This window comes from Pteronotus mesoamericanus, unplaced genomic scaffold, assembly GCF_021234165.1.
Source record: "Pteronotus mesoamericanus isolate MK-2021 breed Mesoamerican mustached bat unplaced genomic scaffold, CSHL_Meso_final contig_214, whole genome shotgun sequence".
NCBI lineage: Eukaryota > Metazoa > Chordata > Mammalia > Chiroptera > Mormoopidae > Pteronotus > Pteronotus mesoamericanus.
The window spans coordinates 3,824,587-3,847,654 of NW_026555089.1; the positions used below are offsets into that span (position 1 = coordinate 3,824,587).

At 57.4% G+C, this 23,068-nt stretch overlaps 1 protein-coding gene across 1 annotated transcript; it reads right to left on the minus strand.

The window, feature by feature from the left end:
• Positions 1–269: 269 nt before the first annotated feature.
• SYT12 (synaptotagmin 12) lies at positions 270–21,052 on the minus strand. Its single transcript, XM_054570558.1, has 8 exons — positions 20,847–21,052; positions 14,994–15,050; positions 10,628–10,821; positions 8,619–9,011; positions 5,722–5,937; positions 4,889–5,009; positions 3,840–3,973; positions 270–2,436 (listed from the first exon to the last, which is right to left on the minus strand). Exons 2-8 carry the CDS (start codon positions 15,025–15,027, stop codon positions 2,263–2,265), a joined length of 1,266 nt encoding a protein of 421 aa, XP_054426533.1. The 5' UTR covers positions 15,028–15,050; positions 20,847–21,052; the 3' UTR covers positions 270–2,262.
• Between the last annotated feature and the right edge of the window lie 2,016 nt (positions 21,053–23,068).

Genomic DNA, 23,068 nt, shown 5'->3' on the forward strand with positions numbered 1-23,068 from the left:
TGTTCCCTCTGCCAGGAGTGCCTTCCTCATGGCTCCTGCTGCCGTCCTGCCCACAGGCCCGGCTCAGGGCCCCTTCTCTGAGCTTCCCCAGCAGCCTTGTGGCATTGGTCCTTGTCACAGTCTCCCCAACCAGACCGGGGCCTCCCCAGCCCCGGGCACCCCGCGGCGGGGGAAGGAGGGCTCACAGGAACCCGCAGAGGCCCGAGTCCCTGGTTCCTAAAGAAGAGCTGAAGGTGATTCGGGCTGAGCAGGGCTCCCGGAAGCCCCCTTCTTCCTGCCCCAGCTTTATTTTGGTTCTAGAATCATTCCACTCAGCATATTCAGTCCCCACCACAGTCCCCAGGTGCACAGTCAACATTTCATGCAGTTAGAAGGAAGGAAAGAGGGAGAAGACGTGGGAGTCACAGCCGGCACTGCAGAGCCCCTAGGGTAGGAGGAGTCTCGGGTCTCCCAGGCTGCAGTGGGCACCAGTTATGTGTCCCTGGGCCATGCAGACCTCCCGGTGCTGGCTATAGCGTGGACAGCCTGGCCTCCTCAGGGCTGGGCCGTGGCTGTGCTGGGTGGGGAGAGCCACAGTCCTGCCTCTCTCCCAGCCTGCTCCAGCCACGCCCTCCTGCCACATCATTGGGGAAAAACGTGTGGGCCTGGGTCTCCATGGCTCACCAGGGCCAGAGGCAGCCAGCCCGAGATCCCATGTGCTCACCTGTGGGTGGCCACAGAGAGTAGATGGTGCCCCTCACCCCATCCCTTTAAACCAACATGGACACCCACCCCTCAGCTGTGAAGGGTGCACAGCTGCCTGCTTTTGGGGGACTGCTCTTGGTGAATGGGAGCTGCCTCAGCCAGTGACCTTCCTCCAGCTGAGGGCGGGGAGGTAGCCAAAGATGATGCCTGTGGGGGTGTAAGAGCTCAGCCCCTCCGTTCTAGGCAGGACCCCCCTGGGGTGCCACCCACACTCAGAGCTTCCCCCAGCATCAGGCTGACGCTGGACTCTCCTGAAGCCACAACTTGCTCGCTGCATGGGGCTTCCCTCTTGCTCTTACAGGGGCCCCTGGGGGCTCTTCCTGACCAACCCCTCGCCCTTGAAGCCTCACCCCAGCGTCTGCCTGGGGAGCCCGCCCCAGGACACGTGGTGTTCCAGAGCCACCTCCTTCCCCGTCTCACACTCCGTTCTCACCCCCGACTGTCCTTTGCTGCCACTGCACAGGCCACCCCTCCCTCCAGCCGCCCCTCCCTCCAAAGCCCAACCCAAGGGTCTCCTGCTCCTAGGTGTCCTCTCAGGAGCCCGCAGCCCCCAGGGCCTCTCTCCCAGACCCCGTGCAGTCTGTGTTCTGGCCACCTTACCGCCCACAGTCCCCACAGGCTGAGACATCTCTCTTCCCAACAGGGCCTGGCCTGGAGGGGCTCCCACAACGCTGTGGAGCCAGTGCCCAGTGCACATGGGATTGAACACAATGACATGGAGCTGGGCCTCTGCCGACCTCTGGGCCTTGTTAAGGGTGATGGTTCAAGGGAGCAGATTTCAGAGGATGACTCCAGAGCCAGCGTCCCATGAGGCCTGAGGGCCTCTGCTCGCTCGGTCTCTCCTCCTGCCCAGAGAGAGGCCCTTGGGTGTGCCACAGCGGGCTGAGGACTGTGGACAGGGGCACTCCCATTCCTGTCATGCTCAGGCTGGGTTGCCGGCCTGGGACTCTCTCGGTTCTTTCCTTACCCCCCAAAAAACAGCCGCCATCCAGCCCCCAGCCTCCAGGGCCCTCCCCGAGTCTGCCCGGCCGGGCCGCCATGCAGCACCGAGTAGGCCACCAGGACAGGGGATCTCGCCTTCCCGGCGTCCTACAGGTCTGTGTCTTGTTCATGTCACGCCTGCTGGTGCCTAGTGCAGCGCCTGGCTTCCAAGACTCACTCTGTTCCAGTGCATGGCCCAGCTCGGCGTTGGCCTCCCAGCTGGGGTGTGGGGAGCTCCGGGAGGCCAAGGTCCCCCCGGCTGAGGGGCAGACCCACGGGGGCTCTCAAAATGGGAGAACGATGAGCCAGTGCCCAGCTACAGCAGGTCCTCAGTGGGAGAAACCCTGGGTCCCTAGTAGCCACCCAGGCCCGTTCCTCCTGTGCAGTCTCGATAGCGGGACCAAGATGGCTCATGGGGAGTCCACCAGGGGACCCCAGCACTCATGGCTTCAGCTGGGCATTGGAGAAGGGTGTCACGCCTGAGCTTGCACCAGGCTCCGGGCAGCTCCAGTACCCGCCCTGGCCTTGCCCTGGCTGCTAGTTTCGCCGGACGGGGTGCCACATGGACACAGGCCTGCGCAGTGTGGCCAGCATCTGGTTCCAGTGCGTGGTGCCCATGCCACTGGCTGATGGCCCGATGATGACATGGCCCACGTTGTCCCCACGGCCATCGCTGCTGCTCTCAGCAACCGTCACGCGGAGAGACAGGTCCTAGGGAAAAAGCGATATGGGTGCTGGGGACCAGGGACAGTGCCAGAGGTCCTCCATGGCTTCTGGGCCCCAGTCCACAAATGCCAGGCCCCAAGGGGGAGCCAGGTGCGGCGCCAGGCGCGGCTCCCTCAGTCCTCACCTCTCATCTGCCTGACCCCACAGGCTTCTGGTGCTGCCTCCCTGCATAGAGGCAGCGCCAGGTGGCCCACGTTCAAATGCCAGCCTCCCCTCTTCCTGGCTGCATGACCTTGGACAGCAACTTGGGCTCTTCCTACCTCAGTTTCCCCATCTGTAAAATGGTGATATTCATAGTTCCTACCTGTCCTGGGAACAAAATGTAAGGCACTTCGAAAGGTGCCTATACACAGAGCATTACAATGTCTGTTTTTTCTCCTAATGTAACTGTAGGTTGAAGGCAACTGTAGAAGGGAAAGAACTTGCTCGAAATCAAAGTAGTAAAGCTGAAACTAGAACCCTGCCTGACCTCTTTTCTCCCTGACCTGCCGCCTCCTGGTCCCAGGAAGCGTCTGGCTCTTGGAGGCTATGGCGTGGTGGCCCTATGATTACCCCAGAGGGAAGCAAGGGACAGATGGGCATCCTGTCCCACGAGGGTGGCAGGGCAAGGCAGCAACACCCAGGACCCACCAGAGGTTGCCAGATGTTGGCCTGGATTAGGAACACCCAGCCTGTGGCAGAGCTCTGGGCTTTCAACTTGAGCAGGGTGTCCTGGAGGGGAGATTAACTGTCCCATAGCTAAACGGCAGCTTTTGCCTCAAAGCACTAAAGCACTTTCTCACTGTCAGGAATCCCCAGGATGGAAGGTGGTAGTTAGGGGAGGTGGTGAGCTCCCCATCCTCAGAGGCATGCAAGAGGGACCACTGGTGTGGCCCAGGCCCTATGCTCTGCAGTCTCCTCACCCTTTGTCTGTGAGAGCTGTGCTGGGAGGGGGCCACCTCCCGAAGGTCATGGGGGTGTGGGGTGCTTAGCAAGGCCTCTGCAGGTAGAACTTCGGGAGGTTTAGGGTGGAACTTGGTGCCCGGGCTCATCTCCAGGGTTGTGCCGTTCCCTCCCCTGGGAACTGTCTTCCCCTGGACTTCAGCTTAGCTAAGCCCTCCTGCGGAAGCCTCCTGGACCGTCCAGGCCTGGCCTGCTCCCCGTTGATTAGGACTGCTGGGGACTTTCCTGCCCTCGTAAGTCCCGAGGAAGCAGGGCCCGTGTCCTTAGCACCCTCCCTAGAGCTGCACCTAGCGGGTGCTTAGCAAAGGCTTCTTGACTACATGGCTTGAAGCAAACTATCAGCACCTGCAGGAGCCCTGAGAAGCTGGGCCGCAGGGGCTGAAGTGGCCCCAGAGCCCCGGGGGCGGCCTGGTCTGGCCCCCGTCCCTGCGCCCTGTCAGCCTCACCTGGAGCACAATGGCTGGCACAGAGAAGATCATGGCTTCATTGAACACTGGGTTGGGGTCGTCCCTCTTCACAGCTGTCTTCTTTTTGCTCATCTTCCTCCCATCCTGCAGCAGGTACACCTTGACGTAGGGGTCTGGGTGGGTGAGGGGGTGGAGGTGAGGGCCACTGCCACCCTCACTTGGCACAGCCTGTCCCCCCCCGGGAGGCGCACTGGCCCTACCCTCCCAAACCTTCACTATGGCCATGATCGCCTGCAGTCCCGCCTTTGCTCCTTTATTTCTTTCCTGTTTGACAGATGAGAAAACTGAGGCTCACTCACGAGTCGGGAGGACATCTGGGCTCTGGGTGCAGGCAGCGTGCCTCCCGCCCAGGCTCCCCAACCATGTGCTCCCCTCACACGACATTCGGGGACCTTGGAAGACCCGCCACTTTTCATTCTATAAATGGCCCAAGCGCAGACGTCAGCTCTGAGTCAGCCGGCTCCCACTCAGCAGGGTTGACTTGATGATGTGGGGCTCTGAAATAACGCATCTCTCTCTGCGCCTCACCCACAGCCTACTGGGTGTCCTTGCTGTGCCTGCCCGGACCCCAGGTCCCCCCAGGCTCCACCGGGCTGGGCTTCCATTACCTGGGGCCGGAGGCTCCTGCCGACCCGGGACGTCGGGTCCTGCTGGGCACCTATACCATCCCAGTGGCCCTAGTCCCCATTTGGGATCTGGAACGCGGTCCAATCTCTGGGAACGGAGCCCCTACCATGAACTCCAGTTCTGGGAAGTGGGCACCTACCTTGGTTCCTTCCCAGCGCCCCAGACCTGCCACTCTCAGATTCCCATCCCTGCCCCTGCAAGGGGTTCCCTGCCTCCCTCCATGGTTCCCATGTTTCCCCAGCTAGATTAACCTTCCCACACTGCACAGCTCCTGAGCTCAGCCATAGCCGGGGGCGGGGAGCCAGGCATGGTGCCCCACACCTACTGATGTGTCCAGGTGTCCCGGTGGAGCAGCTGGGCCACAGCCCCATGGAGGAGCCAGGCAGCCAGCCAGGCCTTACCCGCGGTGCTCTTGTCGTTGGTCCAGATGAGATTCTTGGCCTTCACCACGACCACGGTGAGGCGCTCGGCTGTGGGGAGGTAGCTGAGGGAGAGCAGGATCTCGCCTACAGCGTCGGCGGCCTGGGGGACAGACAGGTGGTTCAGAGGGCTTCTGTCCCCTGATGGGTCCAGGCAGAGGCAGAGGCTGCCTCCTCCACTGAGAAGTTGCTGTTCTTGGGGGCCCCTCGCAACAGCGCACCAGGCTGGTGGGAGTGAGAAAGGGGCCCCATCCCCAATCCATGAAGCACGCACTGGCCCTTCCCGCAATGTGGGCCCGGCCTCAAAAGGGGGGCCAGAGGCTGCCTGTCAAATGCAGCCTCCAAGTGTAGTTACGCTGCCTCACTCTCGGCCAAGGAAAACATCCCGTGGTAGTGGTCAGAAAGGCCCAAGTGGCCTGCAATCGGTAGATGATCTGCTCAGACAACAGTAACGCTCCCCAAGCACTCTCACGTTGATAAAGGTAAACTCCAGCTTGGCCTCTGTCTGAAATAACTCATGTTGGTGGGGGCGGGGGCGGGGGGTGGTATTGTGCTCCCCTAATGGAAGCTCTAGAGCAGCCTGGAGGCAGGAGCAGCAGAAGAGCTGTAAACAGCGGTCATGGTGTCTTTCACGTGCATGCAGAAAACTGAGTCTTCTTGGGTGTGGCTCAGGTCCCTTTCTCTAATTTCCTAGAGATGCTGGTGTCCAGGCGGCTGTGGAGGACAGCAGAGTCCCTCCTCTGAAGTGTGTGTGTGTGCACGCGCAGGCGCGTGCACAATACTCTCCTCACGGGGGGCCTGGGGGCCAGGCTTACCTTGTTCTGGTCCTGTAAGTAGAGCCAGCCACTGAAGGGCTGCAGCGGCAGGTCAAGCACAGAAAGCTTCAGTTCCACCACCCCCGTGCTGACGTTCCGCTCATCCTCGTCAATGCCGAAAACGGAAAACCGCAGGCTCTTCTCCTCCAGGGCTGCGGGATCCAGGGGGATGGAGAACTTCTCGTCGAAGAAGATGGAGTAGGCGTTCCTCTGGATCTGCAGGGAGAAAGGGCTGTAAAGGGCGCTTCAAGGCCAGGGAGGGGGCGGCAGCCAGGGTCCTGCAGGCCACGAAAGGGTAGAGCCCTAAACGGAGAGTCTGGGACCTGGGCTAGAGTCCTGGCTCTGCTGTCCCCATGACCCCAATGCCAACTTTCTTTTGGTGGCTCAGCCCTGATTATTTAAAAGTCCCTCTGTTCTCCTCTCGGTGGTGGCTGATCCAGTGGCCCGGCATTTGAAGCTTCCACAATGTGACCCCAGCTAAGTCCCATCCTCAGAGATCCCAGCTCCACAGGACCTTCACGATGCACTAACTGAGCTGGTCTCCATCTTTCTTGCATGTGGTCAAGTCCGGGTCTGGGCCAGGCGGGCAGTGGGCACACATAATTGTCTGTGGGGTCAAGAGCCATTGATGTCCCAGCCCCCGCAGAGCCTGGCCCAGGACTGTCTGAACATTGTGGGATGGACAGACGGATGGAATGACTAGGCGAGGCGGCGCTGACTCCGTTTCCAAGCCCAGTCCTGCCTGGTGGGTGCCATTGGCCTCCTCCCAGGAAGCCGTGGGCAGGCCCCTGGGAAGGTGCACTTGCGGGCACTGCTCCCTTTCCGTGCGGGGCTGCCTTCGTCACTGCCTGGAGATATTTAAGGAGAGGAGCTCTCATTCCTGGCACCTCGCCCAAAGCTGGGGGTGCTGCCCAGCTTGGGGGCAGTCGCCCACTCGCTGGAATTGGCTGCACTGCGATGTAAGAAGCTTGCCTTCTTGGGGAGAAATCCACCAGCATCTCCCGGTTCCCTGAGCTGCGCTCTTCGGGGACCGCCTGGGCTGTGGGAAGGGTCCTCTTGCACCGATTCCCGCCCCGTTGCCTGCTGGAGAATCGAGGGCTCCTTCCCCCATGGGAGAAAGCCCACCTCTCCGCCCGTGGCATTCAGGCTCCTCACGATCTTCCGTCCCGCCTCTCCTTCCTTCTGCTGAGCTAGCCTCGTGGCCGTCCCTGCCCACAGGGGCCCACGCTCCGTGACCGTCCACTTGCTGTGCGTTGTGCTTTATGAGCACATGGGTGGAGGAGTGGGAGTCCCAGGGTCAAGTTCCTGGTCTCCTGTTCACTTGCTGGGGTTGCCTTGGGCAAAGCACTTTTCGGAGCCTCAGTTTCCTCATTTGTAAGATGCCCTTGATCCACCCCTTCAGGGTAGTCAGAGAATCATGGATGTTCTGGGCCCTCAGAACCAGGTTCTCAGCACACAGCAGGCTGTGGTGGCTGCTGTCTGCCAATGTTCCCTTTCAAGGGATGTGTCCCGGACCACCCAGGTACTCTAGGCAGCCCTGGCCACAGGCAGCGCAGATCGGGCCCAACGGGAACACTTCACGGCCCTGATAGACAGTCTGTTGAGTGCTTGCCAAGGACTGGGCTAAGAAGTTTGCATTTATTAACACATCCCCCTTCAGGAATTATGATGTCCATTTGAGAGGTATGGAAACCGAATCACAGCCAACTCAAGTGACATATCCAAGGTCACACTGCTAGGAAATAGGGAACCAGGATTTGAACCCTGACAGTCAGTCTCCAGGGTCCTGCTCCTAACCACTCACTGAACTGCCTCTCAGAAGCTGGCTGCCCCATTCTGGGCCCCACATGCACGTGGATAGTGGTCGATTCTAGACCCTTCTGGAATGGGGGGGGGGGCAGGAGAGGGATGACAGTCTCCACCACTGAGGAACAGTCAGTTTTCAGCATGGCAAAGGGGACCAGACACGGTGGGTCTCCGACGAGTCAGAAGACACTTGGTCCTGCACGTCCTCACGCTTCTCCTGCTCTGGTCAGAAGCCATGGTGTCTTGACCTCAACCACTTCAGAGGATGCCCAGCTGTGGCATCTGGACCCCTCCATCCAGGCTGGAGGTGCTGGCTGCCGGTGTGGGGCGGGGGGGATGTGTCTCAGGTAGGCTTTGCCCCCTCTAGCAGGGTGGAGGGACCCTGCTGGGGGAGTGCTGGGTCCCTCCCCTTACCCCGCCTAGTTTACCCCCATCCGGCTTTCCGCCCTGAGAGCTGACCTCCGTGGGCTACATCAACAGCTCCCTTGGGCTCTGGCTTCCGGAGGGCCAGCCAGCGGAGGTCACTGGAGGGACACCGGAGGTCAGAGGGAGGCCGGGGCACTTATTCCCCCGGATCCTCTGCAGTAATGCTGTGAGCTGACCGCATCCCTGAAAGAGCACAGTGTCTATCAAGGTGGCCTCTCCACACCCGTCTTCTTTTGGGTCTGGTAACCTCCCCTTCCGCTCATCATTTCATGTCATCCTTGAGGGCCCCCTGCACACCCCTCACGTCATTGTTCGCAGTCCTGTTACTAAGCTTCCCCAAATTAGCCAATTTGAGAGTGTCATCCCTTCCCTGCCACGGCCCCAAGTTGACACAGAGTGGGGGGGGGTGCGGAAATGGACAATTACCACACACTGGATTCGTGCGGTAAGAACGCTAAGGGTTGTGTGCAGTAGAAACCCGCAGGTGGAGGCCCCAAACTCCAGGTCTGTCCTCTCTCTAGTCAGCAGCTTGGGCTCTGGGACCAGCATCCAACCCTGCTCTCCAGTGCCCTCCTCGATCTTGCCTGGTGCTGTTGACCTTCCTGGCTGCGGGGGATCCCTGAGAGCCAGAACACACCTCAGTCCCCCCTGCAACCGCCACTTACCCGAGAAATGCCCACGATCTGCTCGTCGGGCAGCAGGCTGATGCGCATGAAGCAGGACTCGAAGCTGGCTTCCTCCCGCTCCAGGAGGTCCTTCCCCTGCAGCACGGCCACGCGGAGGGTGTGGGAGGTGGCGTCGTAGTCCATGCTGACCTCCACCTGGCCCAGCGTGAAGTCCTGTCCAAAGGTGTTGCTCACGGAGGAGATGGAGTTGAGGGAGTCAGCCGACTGGGACTTCCGGAGGGTTCCATAGGGGGCCAGGTCCAGCTCACGACCCATCAGCTCTAGGGGCCCCAGCTCGCTGATGCTCTCAAAAGTGTCCTCCATGCTGAGGCTGCCTTTGCGACTGGGTGGTCCCCGAGCGCTGGCCCGCTGGGTATTCCAGGCAGGCACCCTCTGGGGTGAGAAAAGGGGACATGGGAGCATCAGAAGGGCAACAGTGTTGAGATGGCGAAGAGGTACGGTGATCCCTGCTCATTTGAGGCACCTCCGAGTTCCCCTTTTGCAAAAATGGGGCACGCCTTAGTTCAGAACGTCTTTGCTCAATGATATTTCATGTCGCTCAGTTTTCTCTCTCTAACCGGGATGTAAGACAGCATTTTCTCAAACTGTTTGTTTATATGGACTGAGTTCCGTACATAGAGATGTTCACACCAGTGATGCTTATAAAAAGGAAGGGGAGTTAGCAATGTAGGTGTCCAGCAGAAGGGGACTGGGTCAGAATACTAGAGGAGAGCTACCCAACAGAGGATCGAGAAGCCGGAAAGGAGGTTTTCAAAAATGCCTGCAAAGTGGGAAAACTTTCATGTTTGGTAACATTCCCCCTAATATAAACTGTTTCTTTTGTCTATATAGACCTTAAGATTTGAGAAAACAAGAGCCTTTGTACCACACGCATCTCCTATGTTGCTGCATATTCGTCATTACCGTAATTTCTCATTGTCTCCCCAATTTTCCATTGAGTGGCCAGCTATCATTTAGTTTACAATTCCCCTAATATTGAACATTTACGTTGTTTCTATTTGTTTTTTCCAAAATAGAAACAACACAGCATTGAGTAGCTTTCTTAAAATCCTGACTTAGAGAACACAGTCCTTTTGAAAGCGTTCGACACTTGTTATTAAAACGGTCCTTGGAAAAGTCGTGCCAATTTATAGTCCACCCCGCAGAGTGAGAGGCAGCCCCCTCCGAAGCCCCAGACGAGTGAGCATGTGGGACCCGTATGTAGTACCAGATTCTGGCTGTGAGCTCTGGGACTCCACATCATGTTAGAAAAATTCCCTGCTAAGTGTCGAATGACGAAACACTCAGCAATACACACCGAGAGCCCTGAAAATGTCCTCCCTGAGACGGTAATTCCGCATCAGGGCATCTATTCAAAGTACACAATCCCAATGAGGACAAAGTTTCACCTATGAAACACTCACAGCATCATTTATCATGGCATTCAGTAAGTCACGACAGATACATAAAAAGGAATCTTAGCTATTAAACTGATATTTATAATGGGTGTTCAACAACGTGCGTTGGTGGGGAAAACGCCCCAGCTAGGAGTGCAGTGAGAACAGCAAGGAATACAATTCTAGGTAGAAATGACGCCCGTTGTGGAAAAACCACGCATGTCAGAAAAGACTGGGAGGTGGTAGATTCAAAATATTGGAAAGGAATAAATCAAAATGTTAATAGGTAAAAAGCGGTTAACTATTGCTTGCCTCAGGGTGGAGGCATTTGGGAAAATTTTTCTTCTTATTTATATTTTCCTATATTTTTTGCAGGGTGGTCTTTAAAATGGAAACCATTCACTCATTCATTCATTCAATAAGTAGTTGCGGATTGGACAGGTGTGCACCGGGCTAGGTTGGCGCTATGAAGGAGGACAAGGCCCCTCTTCACTGCAGGAAATGAGCCAGGAGGGCGCGAGGTGGGGAGGGAGCGGAGGGCAATCCTGGGGGCGGACGGTGGGGGCATGCGGCACTCGCCTCCGTGTGCATCCACCAGCACGGAAGCCTCACCTTCTGCTTGGCCTCTGTGTAGCTCTCCCCGTATTTCTGCTGAAGGTACCTGTAGTCGTAGTTGGGGAATGGGGAGGGGCTGGGGAAGCTCCCTGACGTCCAGAGCTTCCACAGGCTCACAGCGGCGATTCCCAGCAGCGCCAGGGCCCCCGCAGCGTAGACACCCACCTCCCAGTCAGGTGGGCTCTTGATGACTACAAGGCAAAAGCAGCCTCTCATTAGCGGGCCCTGGGCCCTCAGTGCTTACAGACCCCCTCCCAGGGAGCAGGTGGTCTAGCACTGACTGACTTATGCATTGAGTGCATATTTACTGAGTGCCTCCTATGTGGTAGGCTGGGTGCTAGGTACTGGGGTCCAGGGTTGAACAAGAATACACTCCCTGTGATTTCTGCTTTATCCTCTTTCCCACAAAAACGCACATGTTTACCATGATTGGCACTTGACTGGAACAGATGAAGAGCTGTGAACAGTGGTTAAGAATTCATTAGGCTTTAAACAAATAGGGTTGTTCTTGCCTCTTTGGAATTCTTAGACCTCACCCTTCAGAGGACCTTTGCTTCCAGATAATCCAAGTAGTCTTTTGGGGTCTAGGGAAAGAGGAAGGGGGTTTGGGGAATGAAAAATGATCCCATTTTTTTCCTCAAACCTCATCTAGAATCAATATCCATCAATGGGTGAATGGGTAAATAAAATGTATCCATATAATGGAATATTATTCAGCAATAAAAAGGAATGAAGTACTGATACATATTACAACATGGATGAACCTTGAAAACATCTTGCGAAGTGAAAGAAGCCAGACACAAAAGACCCTGCATTGTATGATTCTATTTATATGTCCAAAAGAGACGAATTTACGCAGACGGGAAGTAGATTAGTGATTGCCTGTGGCTGGGGAGGCGAGGAGTAGGGAGATGTGTGGAATGTGGGGTTTCTTTGGGGGATGATGAATGTGCTCCAAAAATTGATTGTGCTGATGGTTGTACAATCTACTAAAGCCCAATGAATTGTACAGTTTAAGTGGGTAAATTCATGGTATGTGAATTTTATCTCAATCAAGCTGTTACAAAAAAAAATAAAAAAAGCACCTCAGCCAGCAGTGAGAGGTGGCTGCAGGCTGTGTAGGGCCTGGGGGAAAATCCAGATGCTCAAATGCCTTTTTCCCACTGATAAGTAAATACTTCTGCTTATCTTAGCCTTACTGACCCCAAAGGCAGTCATTAACTACCTCCTTGACTGCACTGGGTGAGGCCTCACCTAGCACAAGGCCGAGCATTGCCATATACAGTAAAAGGAAACCTGGCTTTGCAGTCCCCAAAAGGACCCAATGAGATAGACAGTGGGGCTCATTTTGCAGAAGGTCACACTGTTAGCAAATATAGTTCTCTTAACCATTCTTAGGGTTGCTTCTATACTCAATTCAAATGGGGAAACTGAGGCACGCAAAGACCTTGCCCAAGGTCACAGCGCCAGGGAGGGCTGGCTCTGGGATTCCAACTCTGACAGCCAGACTCCAGAGCAGGCAGGGCTAACCACTGCCCCACCGGGTCTCTACCCAATGTGGTTCCCTAGTAGCAGAGCAAAGAGAGATGGAGAAGGCATTTCAGAGGCGGACATTTAGCATGGCACATGCACTGAGCACCTACTGTGTGAGCACCTTGTGAAGGGAGTCAGCCCCAGGCTCAGCTCACAATGGGGTGGGGGGGGGGTGGTGGTGGAGCAAATAGACAAAACAGAGTGATGGGAACAACCCAGGAGGGCTTCCTGGAGCTGGAGGAGGATGTCCTTTCCTGGAGAGACATTTAAGCTGAGATATGAAGGGGGAGCAAGAAGTGTGCAGGCCAAGGCGCCAGGGACTGGGGATTTAGGGCAGGAAGGAGAGGGGGTGTGCAAAGCCCAGAGTGCTCACAGGGCCCCCTTGGGGAAGAGGGAGTGGGGCACCTGGGGGCTGGACAGGCTCCTCGCCTCTGCTTCCTGAAGCCCAGCCACATCGGGAGGAACCACACAGCAGCTGCGGCCCCCTGGCAGCGGGAGGCCTCAGTCAGCCCTGGGCCCAGCTCTGCTCTGGCTGTCCTGAGCCCTCCGCCTGTAGCCAGAATCGATGCTAATGAGCTCCGGAGAAGGGCAGGGCCCGCCTGCGGCCCAGCATCTACTCAGCCCTTAGCGCTCTGTGAGGTCCCTACCTCTACTTTCTAGGGGACAACGGAAGCTGGGAGAGGGAAAAGAAAGCGTTTGTCTGTGGGCTCAAGGCCATGAGGGGGAAAAGTTCAGGCCACTGAGCCTCTCTGGGCTCAGCCTGCTCATCCGGAAAAAGGAGATGACCACAAGACGTCCCCATGCAGTGGTTCCAGCCAGCGAATTTATTCTGAGGGAAAAATCCCAACAAGTTTTCTGTCTGCTGTGAGTCATCTAGGCTATACTCTTGTAACAGCAGAAATCTGGAGACAGCCCGAAGGTCTGACCCGGGGCCCTGGAGCTGTCTTAGGAGGGAATGTCACTGGCCTTTGAGAATGACTACTGAGGTCATCAGGATGTCACTGTGGTGATGCAGAAAAACATTTCAGGCAATGTTGGGGGGAAAAAAAAAATTCCCAACATGGTATAACCACACGATTTGATGTAAAAATCACACAGCCAATGGACAAGGGCTGAGAGGACCAGGGAGGATTGAGAAGAGCAAGAAATAAGGAGGCAGGGGCTGGGAGCAAACCCTATTAACTGCTGATCTCGGTTGCTGGAATGCAATTTGTGGTCTAAATAAAACCACAACGAAGATCTACAGAGGGCCCTGGGGCCAGCCCTGCCTGAGGCCAGCGAAAGCCCTGGGGCTCTGGTGAATGGGGGATGGGATGTGGATGGCCCTGCTTAACTGGGGAATGAGGGGCCACGTGAGGGGCTCCTGCTGAGACCTGCAGGGCTGGGCACGCGGGCCGGCCCAGGCAGTGGGCACAGCAAAGTGGCAACGCCGAGCCAGACTCCTCTGAGAGTGAGGGTCCCAGGGAAATGAGGGACTGAGGCCAGAGCCCTGGTGGACAGGAAACGGGGGGAGGGCCAAGGGCGTGAAAGGAAAACCCTCAGGAAGGTCACGTGAAATGACGACAGTTGATACTCATTTATTTATTCATGTATAGAGTACCAGCCTTAGGACAGTGTGGGAAGAAATCCCCAAGGAAGCAAGGTCTGGGCTGAGACCAGAAATAAAGAGGAGGAGGAGGAGTTGGAGATATAATAGGTTCCTTCTCTTTACTATTTGCCAGGTTCTGTTCCAACCAAGCACCCTATGTGTATTAACCCACTGAGTCCTCAGAACAACCGTGGGAGGAAGGTTCTATTATTATCCCCCTTTCACAGATGAGGAAGCTGAGGGACGGAGCAGATATCCACTGCCAATCTTGCTCCAGGCCTGTGCTTGTAACAGCAGAGCAGGGGACCAAGCCAGGCAGCGGCAGGGACATGCTCCAGGCAAAGGGAGCAGCGCGCAAAGGCCTGGAGCTGAGGGAGAGGTGCTTCCACTGTGTTGGGCGCTGCAGTAGGTGAGCTCGCTGAATCTTCCCAGCAGTCCTTGAGGCAGGCCTCATTGCCCCATTTTAAAGATAAGCAAATGGAGGCTCAGAAAGGTTTCATCACTTGCTCAAGGCCATGCCGGGGCTTGGGCCAAGACCTGGGAGCCTGCAGATGAGAATTCCTCGCTGAGGGGTGGGAAAGGCCTGGGCTGTCAGGGGTCTTTGCTAGGGCAGGAGCCAGGACGCCAGTCAGGAGACCTGGGTTCATGTCCTGACCCTGTTACTTACTTACTGTCCCTTTCCTTCACTGGGCCACCCTTTTCCCATCTGTAAATGGGGACAGAAACATAAGGAGAAGAGATGGTGAGGTGCGTGTCTGATGTCCTGTGATGCCATTCCCCAGCTCAGTGCCCGCCGGGGCCCACAGGGTGGGTGGGAGCTGCGTCCCAGGTATCTGCCATCCCTGGTTCGGGCGATCTCTGAATTTCATGCCCTGCGGACCCAACGTCAACCTTCCTGGGTTTCCTCTCACTTGGCTACTTGAGAGGCTCCAGGGTTGGCCCTGGTGAGTGGATTCCGTGTCACAGGCACATCCTTAGGGAGCCGCGGGACACGGGCCTCCTGGGGGATCCCCTCAAGTCAAACGGAGGGGGTCACTTCCACAGAAGCAGCCAGGGGAGCAGAAAGATGAAGAGATTTCAAACTGGTCCCAGCCCCATGTCCCCAAGGCTATGTGACCTTGGGTAAGTCACTGACGGTCCCTCCCAGTAAAGCAGAGCCACGACCGGTGGCCCACTGACACCCCGCACCCCAGGCCTGGCAGGAGGGCCCTGTGAGCTGGCATGCTCGCTGCTGGGACTCACCGCTCAGGTGGCGTTCTGCCACGTCCACGGCCATGGTGCCTGCTGCGGCAGCTGCAACTGGAAGGGGAAAGAGAGTTGGAGGGGAGGCCTCAGAGGGTCCCCAGCCCCAGCCCTATGCCTGTCACCCCGAGGTCGCACTCAGCTGTGCGCAGGGCCTGGGCCAAGGCACGTGGTTTTCAAAATAGTGTTTTTATTTTTTATTAAAAATGTTTTATTTATTTATTTTTAGAGAGAGGAAGGGAAGGAGAAAGAGGGAGGGAGACATCAGTGTATGGTTGCCTCTCATGTGCCCCGCACTGGGCACCCGGCCTGCAACCCAGGCCTGTGCCCTGACTTGGAATCGAGCTGGTGGCCCTTTAGTTTGCAGGTCGGCGCTCAACCCCTGAGCCACACCAGCCAGGGCTTGAAATAGTGTTTTTAAAGAATGGCGTCCAATGCTTTCTTTAGGCCCTCAAATACTTCACCTCAGATGCCCAAGATGCCCAGTGATGTTTGAATTTCCGATTCATTTTTAGTATAAATATGTCCAAGTACCAGAGTATACTTACACTAAAAACGTATTCATTGCTTATTTGAAAGGGAAAAGTTGCTGGGTATCCTGTATTTGTCTTTGCTCACCCCGGCACCCCTCCCTCACTTCCGTCCTACCAACCCCGGCCTGGCCGGCACTGACTCTTGGTTACTCATTAGAGCAGGCGCCCTGGGGTGCTCACTAGGCAGGGCCATGGGCGGTACTATGACGGTGATCCCAAAAGATTACAATGGAGCTGGAAATCCCTATCACCTCATGACTTCACAGCCATCATGACGTCATAGTACGAGTTACAATTGGCTACAGTGTTCGGCACAGTGACAGGCTGTACAGGTTTGTAGCCAAGGAGCAATAGGCCAGACCACATAGCCCAGGTGTGCAGTGGGCTAGACCATCTAGGTTTGTCCTGTTCAGCCAACAGGAGGAAATGGCCTAATGACAGATTTCCCATCTTTAGAGGACGCGCGACTGTACTTCAAAAGCTTTTGTTTATATTTGAAAAGCAAAGCCTGCATTTCTTCAGTATCCTATTCTCTCTCCTTTCACTCCCCACCCCACCCTCCACCTTCCACCCTCCACCCTCCACGGTCTGGAAGCTCGTACAAGCCACTACCTGAACCCTGGGACTGCCGGCAGTTTTATTATTGTTGTTGCTAAGAAGTAAACAGCTCGCAGGCACATGCTCAATGAGGAGGGAGTGGCGGTGAAAAGGGGAGACGGAGATGAGCTGGATGGGTCTCAGGTCAAGGGACACGGAAGGACAGGATAACCCCCACCCCAAACTCTGTGTTCCAGCAACGCTCAGAGCGGTCCTCAGAGACAGGCGAAGAGGGATAAAGGTGAGGGGGCGGTGGGGGCGGCGGGGGGCGGGACGTGTCAGGGAGTGAGGACAGCAGAGGGTCTGCCAGCTGAAGGGCAGTGCTTTTCTGGGCCCAGGAATGCCAACCTGGCGTCGCTGGACCTTTGGGCTCTTTAAAGAAAAGCCTGGATAGTTTACATGCAGTTTTGGGATTTTTAAATGTTGTACCAATTCTCAAAAAAATGTAAACACTATTCAGGCACCATGTAAATAAAAAGCTGCTTGGCTGTGGCTAGCCTGTGTGTAACTCCGTGAAGCATTCTGTGGGCTCCCTTTGGGACTGGGGTCCAAACAGAGGGTGAACATTTTCCTGGGCAATTTCCAGAATCTTGGGGTCCTCCGCAGTCTTGTGGCTTTGGGGCCACGCAGCTGAGCCGCCATGATCCAGACGGGGCTGCCCGGGCCCCGCGGACTGCCTCCAGCGCTGGGGCCCGCGGCCTCGGGATGCAGGGCAGACGGGGCCCTGGGAGAAGCCCTGCCAGGGGCACAGACAGCTCCTTGCCCTCAGCCCCCTGCTGATGCCCCTGCTCCCTGAGATGCTAGTTGTCATAGTGACGGGAGGGCGGTGCCCACTCAAAGTGGAAGCTCATTCCAGGCACCTGGGCTGGAGATCACGGTAACGACAGCTAGCTCCGCCAGGCACCCCTCACACATCCAAGCGTGGCTCTAAGCGCTGGGTATGTGTATTTCCTCATCTAATCCTCTAGCAACCCCACAGGTTGGTATTATTATCATCTCTGGTTTGCAGAGGAGAGTCCTGACGCATGGAAAAAAAAGGCCATTTGCCCCAGGCCACACAGCTAAGAAACTGTTCAACACAGGCCATCTGGCTCCACGCTCCTAGCCCTGCGCCCAACTTGCAGGCGAGTACATGATTTCAAAAGTTTCCTGAGAACTTGCAGGCCCAATAGAGCACTGTGTGCCAGCCCAAGGTGGCCTTAGCTCCTGGCAGAAGGGAGTCTGGACATACTGAAACACACGTGCTCAGGGGAGTATTCGGGTCCCAGCTTGCCTCTGCCCTGCCGGGAATCCGACAATGCCCGCGGCTTTCTTTCCCGCTCACGTGGCACAAGCTGACTTTGCGAGACTGGGGCTGCGCTGGCACGGCCAATGCCAGCAGCGTGGGCTGGGGATGCCCCTGCGCAGGTACACATGTCCAGGGACAGAATCTGCTGATCAGGCCTCTGGCTGTCCTGGGGCCCGCGCCCCGTCAAGGATGGTCCAGCTCAGACCCCAGACCCCCACGTTGCCCACCTTTCTTCTCCCTCCCCTCATCACTCCTCCCCGCTTGGCCTGGGAGCTGTGATTTCAGAGAAGGCGGGAATGGCTCCGGCCACACCCAGGCCAGAGGTTCCCACAGCGGTGCCCTCTGGAGGCACCTCTGTCTGAGAGAGGGAGGGGGGTCTGCCCCTCACCAGCTCTGAGCCTCGGCTGTCCCTCTGTAAAGGGGGGCTCCCAACTGCCCTATCAGGGTGCCAGGAGAGCGGAATGAGAAGTAAATTCGGTCGGGCTTGGTAAAGAGCGGCTGCGGCAGTCTTGGCCTGGCAATTTGACCAAAAGGCCCCCTTGCCCCTTGTTAGAGCTGCGGAATCGTGTGGGCGGTATGGCCAGCTGTAGCTCTGTTTCATTTGCTTTAGATTAAAGTGCGTTGCCAACATTTAAAAATTGGTATATTTCCCATTAAAAATGGATTTCTTAAAAAAAAAAAAGGATGAATTGCTAGCTTCCCTTTAAAAGTGAGATGAGTGGACAGTGGCTCTGTGTCTCCCCGAAGCCCCCAGAATGGCCCAGGCTGGAGCTGAGCAGGCTCTGCCCCTCAGACAGGGCGCTTGCTCCATGGGCCTGCACCTCGCCCCGCTCCGTTCATCGCCAGAACCTGACGGCCCCTGGAAGGACCTCCGTTCACGAGCCTGGGCAGCAGGCCCTCTGAGCTTGGGGAGGTTCAGGAGGGGTGAGTGAGTTGCCCTCAGCCACATGGCCAGCAGTGGCGGCGCTGGGCCTGGCAGCCCTGCCCACCGTCGGGTTCGTGCCTCTTCTGTTAGTAGCCACAGCCCCTGCGCAAGGACTTCTCTTCCCCCAAGACCCCTATGGGGCACATCCTATTATTATCCCCACTCCATAGAGGAGGAGAGGGAGGCTCCACGAAGGGCAGTTCATTTGCTTGTCTACGGCCATGCAACCAGTAAGCAGAGGGCAGAGACCGAGCCAGATCTGGCTGTGTCTCAAGAACCCTTCTTAATGGCGCTACTCACTGTCCCAGAGACCCCTGACTCTGTCCACCGGCAAGGACAACCACGGCAGGCCCCTGTGGGCAGCCTGGGGATCTGCCCGGCAGAGGGGCTGCAGCCTTGGCTCGGACCAGGATGCTGACAAGGCACATCCGAGGCCAGGGCAGCCTGTGACCGGAGCTTCCCCCGGCTCCTGACACACAGGAAACGGGGCTCCACAGGGGTGAGGGGAGAGCCAGAGCTGCCCCAAACCTGCATCTGAGTTCCTCAGATCCAGGTCCCCTTCCTGGCACCCTTCCCCACCCAAATCTATTCAGTCTGGCCCCGAAGCCCCAAGCCCTAATCTGTACGGAGCGTGCTCACGAAAAACAAAACAGTCCTAGTTTCAAATCCAGGCTTAATTGTACCCACCTGGCAACACCTACCTAATGTCACAGGGATTAGGCGTGATAGATGCCGAACGCTGAGCACCAGGCCTGGCCCGTAGCAGGCACCTAATGTAACCTGATGACTGAATACATAAATGGGTCCCCACCTTAAAGACAGGAAGCTGAGGCCCCTGCTCACTCGGCATACGAGGGCAACACTGGGATTGGCCCCAAGGTGCGATGGCTCTGGGCCTGGGCTCTTGGCCACTGTGTCACCTCCTGAGCAGGCTTTTCAGGGGTGGAGGTGGGTGGGAAGAACATCCACTGGCCTTGCAGAATCTGACCACCACCATCAAGGCCCCCTCCTTGGCTGGTCAGAGAAACGGCTTTCCAGGAATTCTGAGCCTCTGCAGGGGCCTGGCCCCCAAGTCTCTGCTCTGCCCACCCCATGGCCTTGCTCACCGTGTCTCTAATCACGCCTCTGGCCGGCCGGGGCTTGGCTGCTTCTGTCCTCACCCTGAAGCCAGCAGGTAACGGGAAAGACTGGGTCGGGGACAGGGCAGCCCTTGACCCCCCAGGCTGCCAAACTCTTTAGGATCTTGAGGTTTGAAATGCTTTTCAGGGGCTCCCTACGTTCTGCGATAACCGCATCCTACAACCCATCCCCGCAAAGCCCACAGAAGCCACAGGGTAGACTGGTGGAGGGGGGTGGTGGCGGCTGGCATTTAATTGGGCACCGCTAGGACTTGCCAAGTATTATTTCAGCAAACCCTCCCTGCCGTGCTCTGAGGGGGCTGCTGCTTTGCCCACTGAATGGGTAAGAAAACTGAGGTGCAGGAAATGACCTGCCCACAGTTACCGGAGCTGACAAAGGCAGAGTCCCAGCCTGAATGCCAGGCTGGGAGGCTCGCTGTCCCACGCTGCTTGAGGGAGGTGGGGCTCGGGTCCTTGCCTTGACCCTTCTCCAGAAGGCTGAATTACCAGAGGTGGATCGCAGCCTGACCCGGGCCTCAGTTTCCCCATTTCTAATAGGAAAGACAACAGCTGTTCCCTTTCCAAACCTGTCGCCCTGGCTGGGGGAAGGGGCTGTCATTCCAGGGCGCAGGTTTCCCAGGTACTTTGGGGTGGCGATGGCCTCAGTGGCTGGAGAGGGGGAGCACAGTCCCTCTGCAAGCCCTGGCAAGGAGGTCAACAGGGTCGCTGGCTCAGCGCTCCTCCACCCACAGGGCTGGCTTCAGGCCGTCGTGGTCTGCCCCTCTCCCACCCCATCTTCAACCCAAATCTACCCTCCGAGTGAGGCCCTGAGAAGGGCAAGTTCCCCCTCCCAAGAGCAGCAGCGTCGCAGGTTCCGAGGGGCACCTGGAAAGCCCCCCACCCAGGCCGGTGACATTCTGCGGCTGAGGATCCTTTCCCGGGCTCCCGGACTTGCCTCTCAGGGTTGGGGCATTTCCTGAAGACCCTGCACCCCCGCCGCGGGAACTCCTAGGGTATATGGGGAGGGGAGTGTGGGGAGCTCACTGAAGAGCTGTGTGAAGCGGGGCAGAGGTAGTAGGGGGAGAGTCAGAGTGCTGTGAATGTGAGGGGCGTGCGTGCACCGCGGGCGCCAAGGAGGCGTGTAAATGGCCAGGGGAGCCGTGCGTGTGCACACGGGGGGCGGGCGTGCGGGGCGCGATGCGATGCGCAGTGCGCGGAGTGGCCGGGCCGGGGAAGGGCGCCCGGCGTGCGCTGTGCCGGGCTTGCGTGTGCAAGCGCGGCACGGCAGTGCAGACGCGTGGAGTGCTCGGAGCCCTAGGGTCCGCGGCGCCGAGAGGGGGCCCTGCGTGCGTCCGCGCGCCGTGCGCGGGGGGCGGCCGGGTGCGTACTCACCCCGGCTCCGCGGAGAAGCCGCCGCTCTGGCTCCCGCTCCTGCTCCGGCGTGGACACCGGCTCCCGGCTCTGGGTTCCCGGCTGGCCTTCCGCAGCGCGCACGCACCGGCAAGCCCGGCGGCCGCCCGCAACGCCCCTCGCTGCAGTGTCTCCCGACGCCCGCCTCGGAGGAGCGGGGCGAGGGCCGGGGGCTCGGCCAGGCCGGAGCGGCGTACCGGAGCTGCGCCGCAGTCCGGGCACGCTCCCAGGAGCCCGCCGCGCGCTCCCTTGCGCTCGCTCGCCTGCCCGCCCGCCCGCTCCCTCTTTAATTTAAAGTGACAACCCCGAGCGCTATCTCTGCTCCTGGGAGCTGCGCGGCGCTTCTGGGGTCTGAGCCGAAGATCCCAAGCGCGCCTCGGAGGCCCGGGGGTCTCCCGGAGGTGGAGCCCAGGCTTCATTCCCAGGTCGGGGGACGAGGTTGCGGATGTGCTTACCAGTGGCTCCGAAAGGCAGGCTGAGCGCTGGACTGAGAGCAGGCCCAGGGTCTAGCCCCCGCCTGCCGCACCCGGGTGTCCTGTTCCCTTTTTGGGCCTCAGTTTCCCCCCTATTGCGCGCCTCCTTGGAACCCTGGGGAAGCAGGTGGATCAGCAGGAGGTGTCCCCCTCCCTGATTGTATCATTAATTACCCTCTCCCACCAGGATTAGGCTGTTACTCTAGGCCAACATCGTCTCACTTAATCTGCACAACGACCTACTGGGGTCGTGGTCATTCCATTTTTTACATGAGGACACAGGCTTATAGGTGAAATAACCTTCCCAAGGTCACAGAGCCAAAGGTCAGAACCAAGACTTGAACCCGGGACAGTTTGACTTCAAAACTCATACTCTTAAACACTGAGAGGTCATGCGTTCCCTCCCAAAGGAGTGAATGAATCATTCAGGAGACATTTACTACGCCCCCACTGGACACTAGGCACAGTGTTGGGTGTGGGCGATCTTCCATCTTCTGGGAACAGGGGTACAGGTCCCACCCTACTGGCGCAGTCTGGAGGGGAGGCACACACACATTAATAGGGGCTTGGCTGCGCAGGGGGACAGTGCCACGTGCGGTGAGCCCAGTAACCAGGAGAGCAGGCTTGGTGAGCCCTTGAGGAGGCCTCCTGTAGGACCTGGGGTGGGGTGGGGTGGGGAAGAAAGAAGAGGATCTCAGGTGGGGAGCGCATGTGCAAAGGCAGCAGTGGTCCTGGACCACCTACCCTCTGGGTCCTCGGGGATGCCCTCTCCGAAAAAGCTGGGTCTGTGCTGGCTTTGTGGGGCCAGGGCTTCCTTGATCTAGAAGGCAGGACCCTAGGGAGCTAGGAATAAAGTTCCACTCTCACCCACAGGGGGCGCCATTGTTTCCTGTTCATTTTCTGGACCTGGAAGAGGAAGGAGAAAGGGCATTAGCTATACCCTTTAGTGGGGAGGAGCTGGGCACTGGGTCATGGGCTTTCACTGCCATTTCTTTCTTTCTTTCTTTCTTTTTAAAAAGATTTTATTTATTTATTTTTAGAGAGGGAAAGAGGGAGAGAAAAGTCAATGTGTTGTTGCATCTTGTGCGCCCCTAACCGGGGACCTGGCTTGCAACCCAGGCATGTGCCCAGCACTGGGAATTGAACTGGCGACTCTTTGGTGTGCAGGCAGGCGCTCAGTCCACTGAGCCACACCAGCCAGGGCTCACTGCCATTTCTTAATCTTCACAGCCACATGCAGTTAGGTAGGACTGAGCCCATTTTCCACATGAGGACACCAGGGCCTTAGAAATGACAGGGTTTCCTATCTGGGAGGGAGTGGTTAGACACCCCATCCACACACCGAGTGACAGACACACTCTGATACGGATGGGCTTCTATTGGAACAGCAAGAGGGTGAAGTCAAGGCTGGTCTGGTTCTGGGATCAACCCCCTAGGCTGATGCAGGAACTGGAGTGCACATGAAGGATGAACGTGAGGGGTGAACCTTATCAAATTCAAGTTAAAAATCTTTTACGAAACAGAAGAGCGTGCCTATATGCACCAAAGACAGGGACCATGTGTGCCAGCAACAGTCGGGTGTCACTGCCTTGTTAGTCACAGTGACCGACCACTCAGCAAAGAGGGTGAACCAAGCTACCACTGTCTGCAACAAGGTGGATAGATTTCACTTGAAGTGTTGAGTGAAAGAAGCCAGACACAAAAACACACGTTGTATGATTCTGTTCACCG

Excerpts from the sequence above, each read along its gene's own strand:
- SYT12 (XM_054570558.1), bottom strand. The coding sequence starts at position 15,027 with ATGGCCGTGGACGTGGCAGAACGCCACCTGAGCG. Across the intron at positions 5,010-5,721 it reads ACTTACAGGACCAGAACAAG|GCCGCCGACGCTGTAGGCGA; the intron begins GTAAGCCTGGCC and ends TCTGTCCCCCAG. Across the intron at positions 2,437-3,839 it reads TGCCAGCCATTGTGCTCCAG|GACCTGTCTCTCCGCGTGAC; the intron begins GTGAGGCTGACA and ends CTTTTTCCCTAG.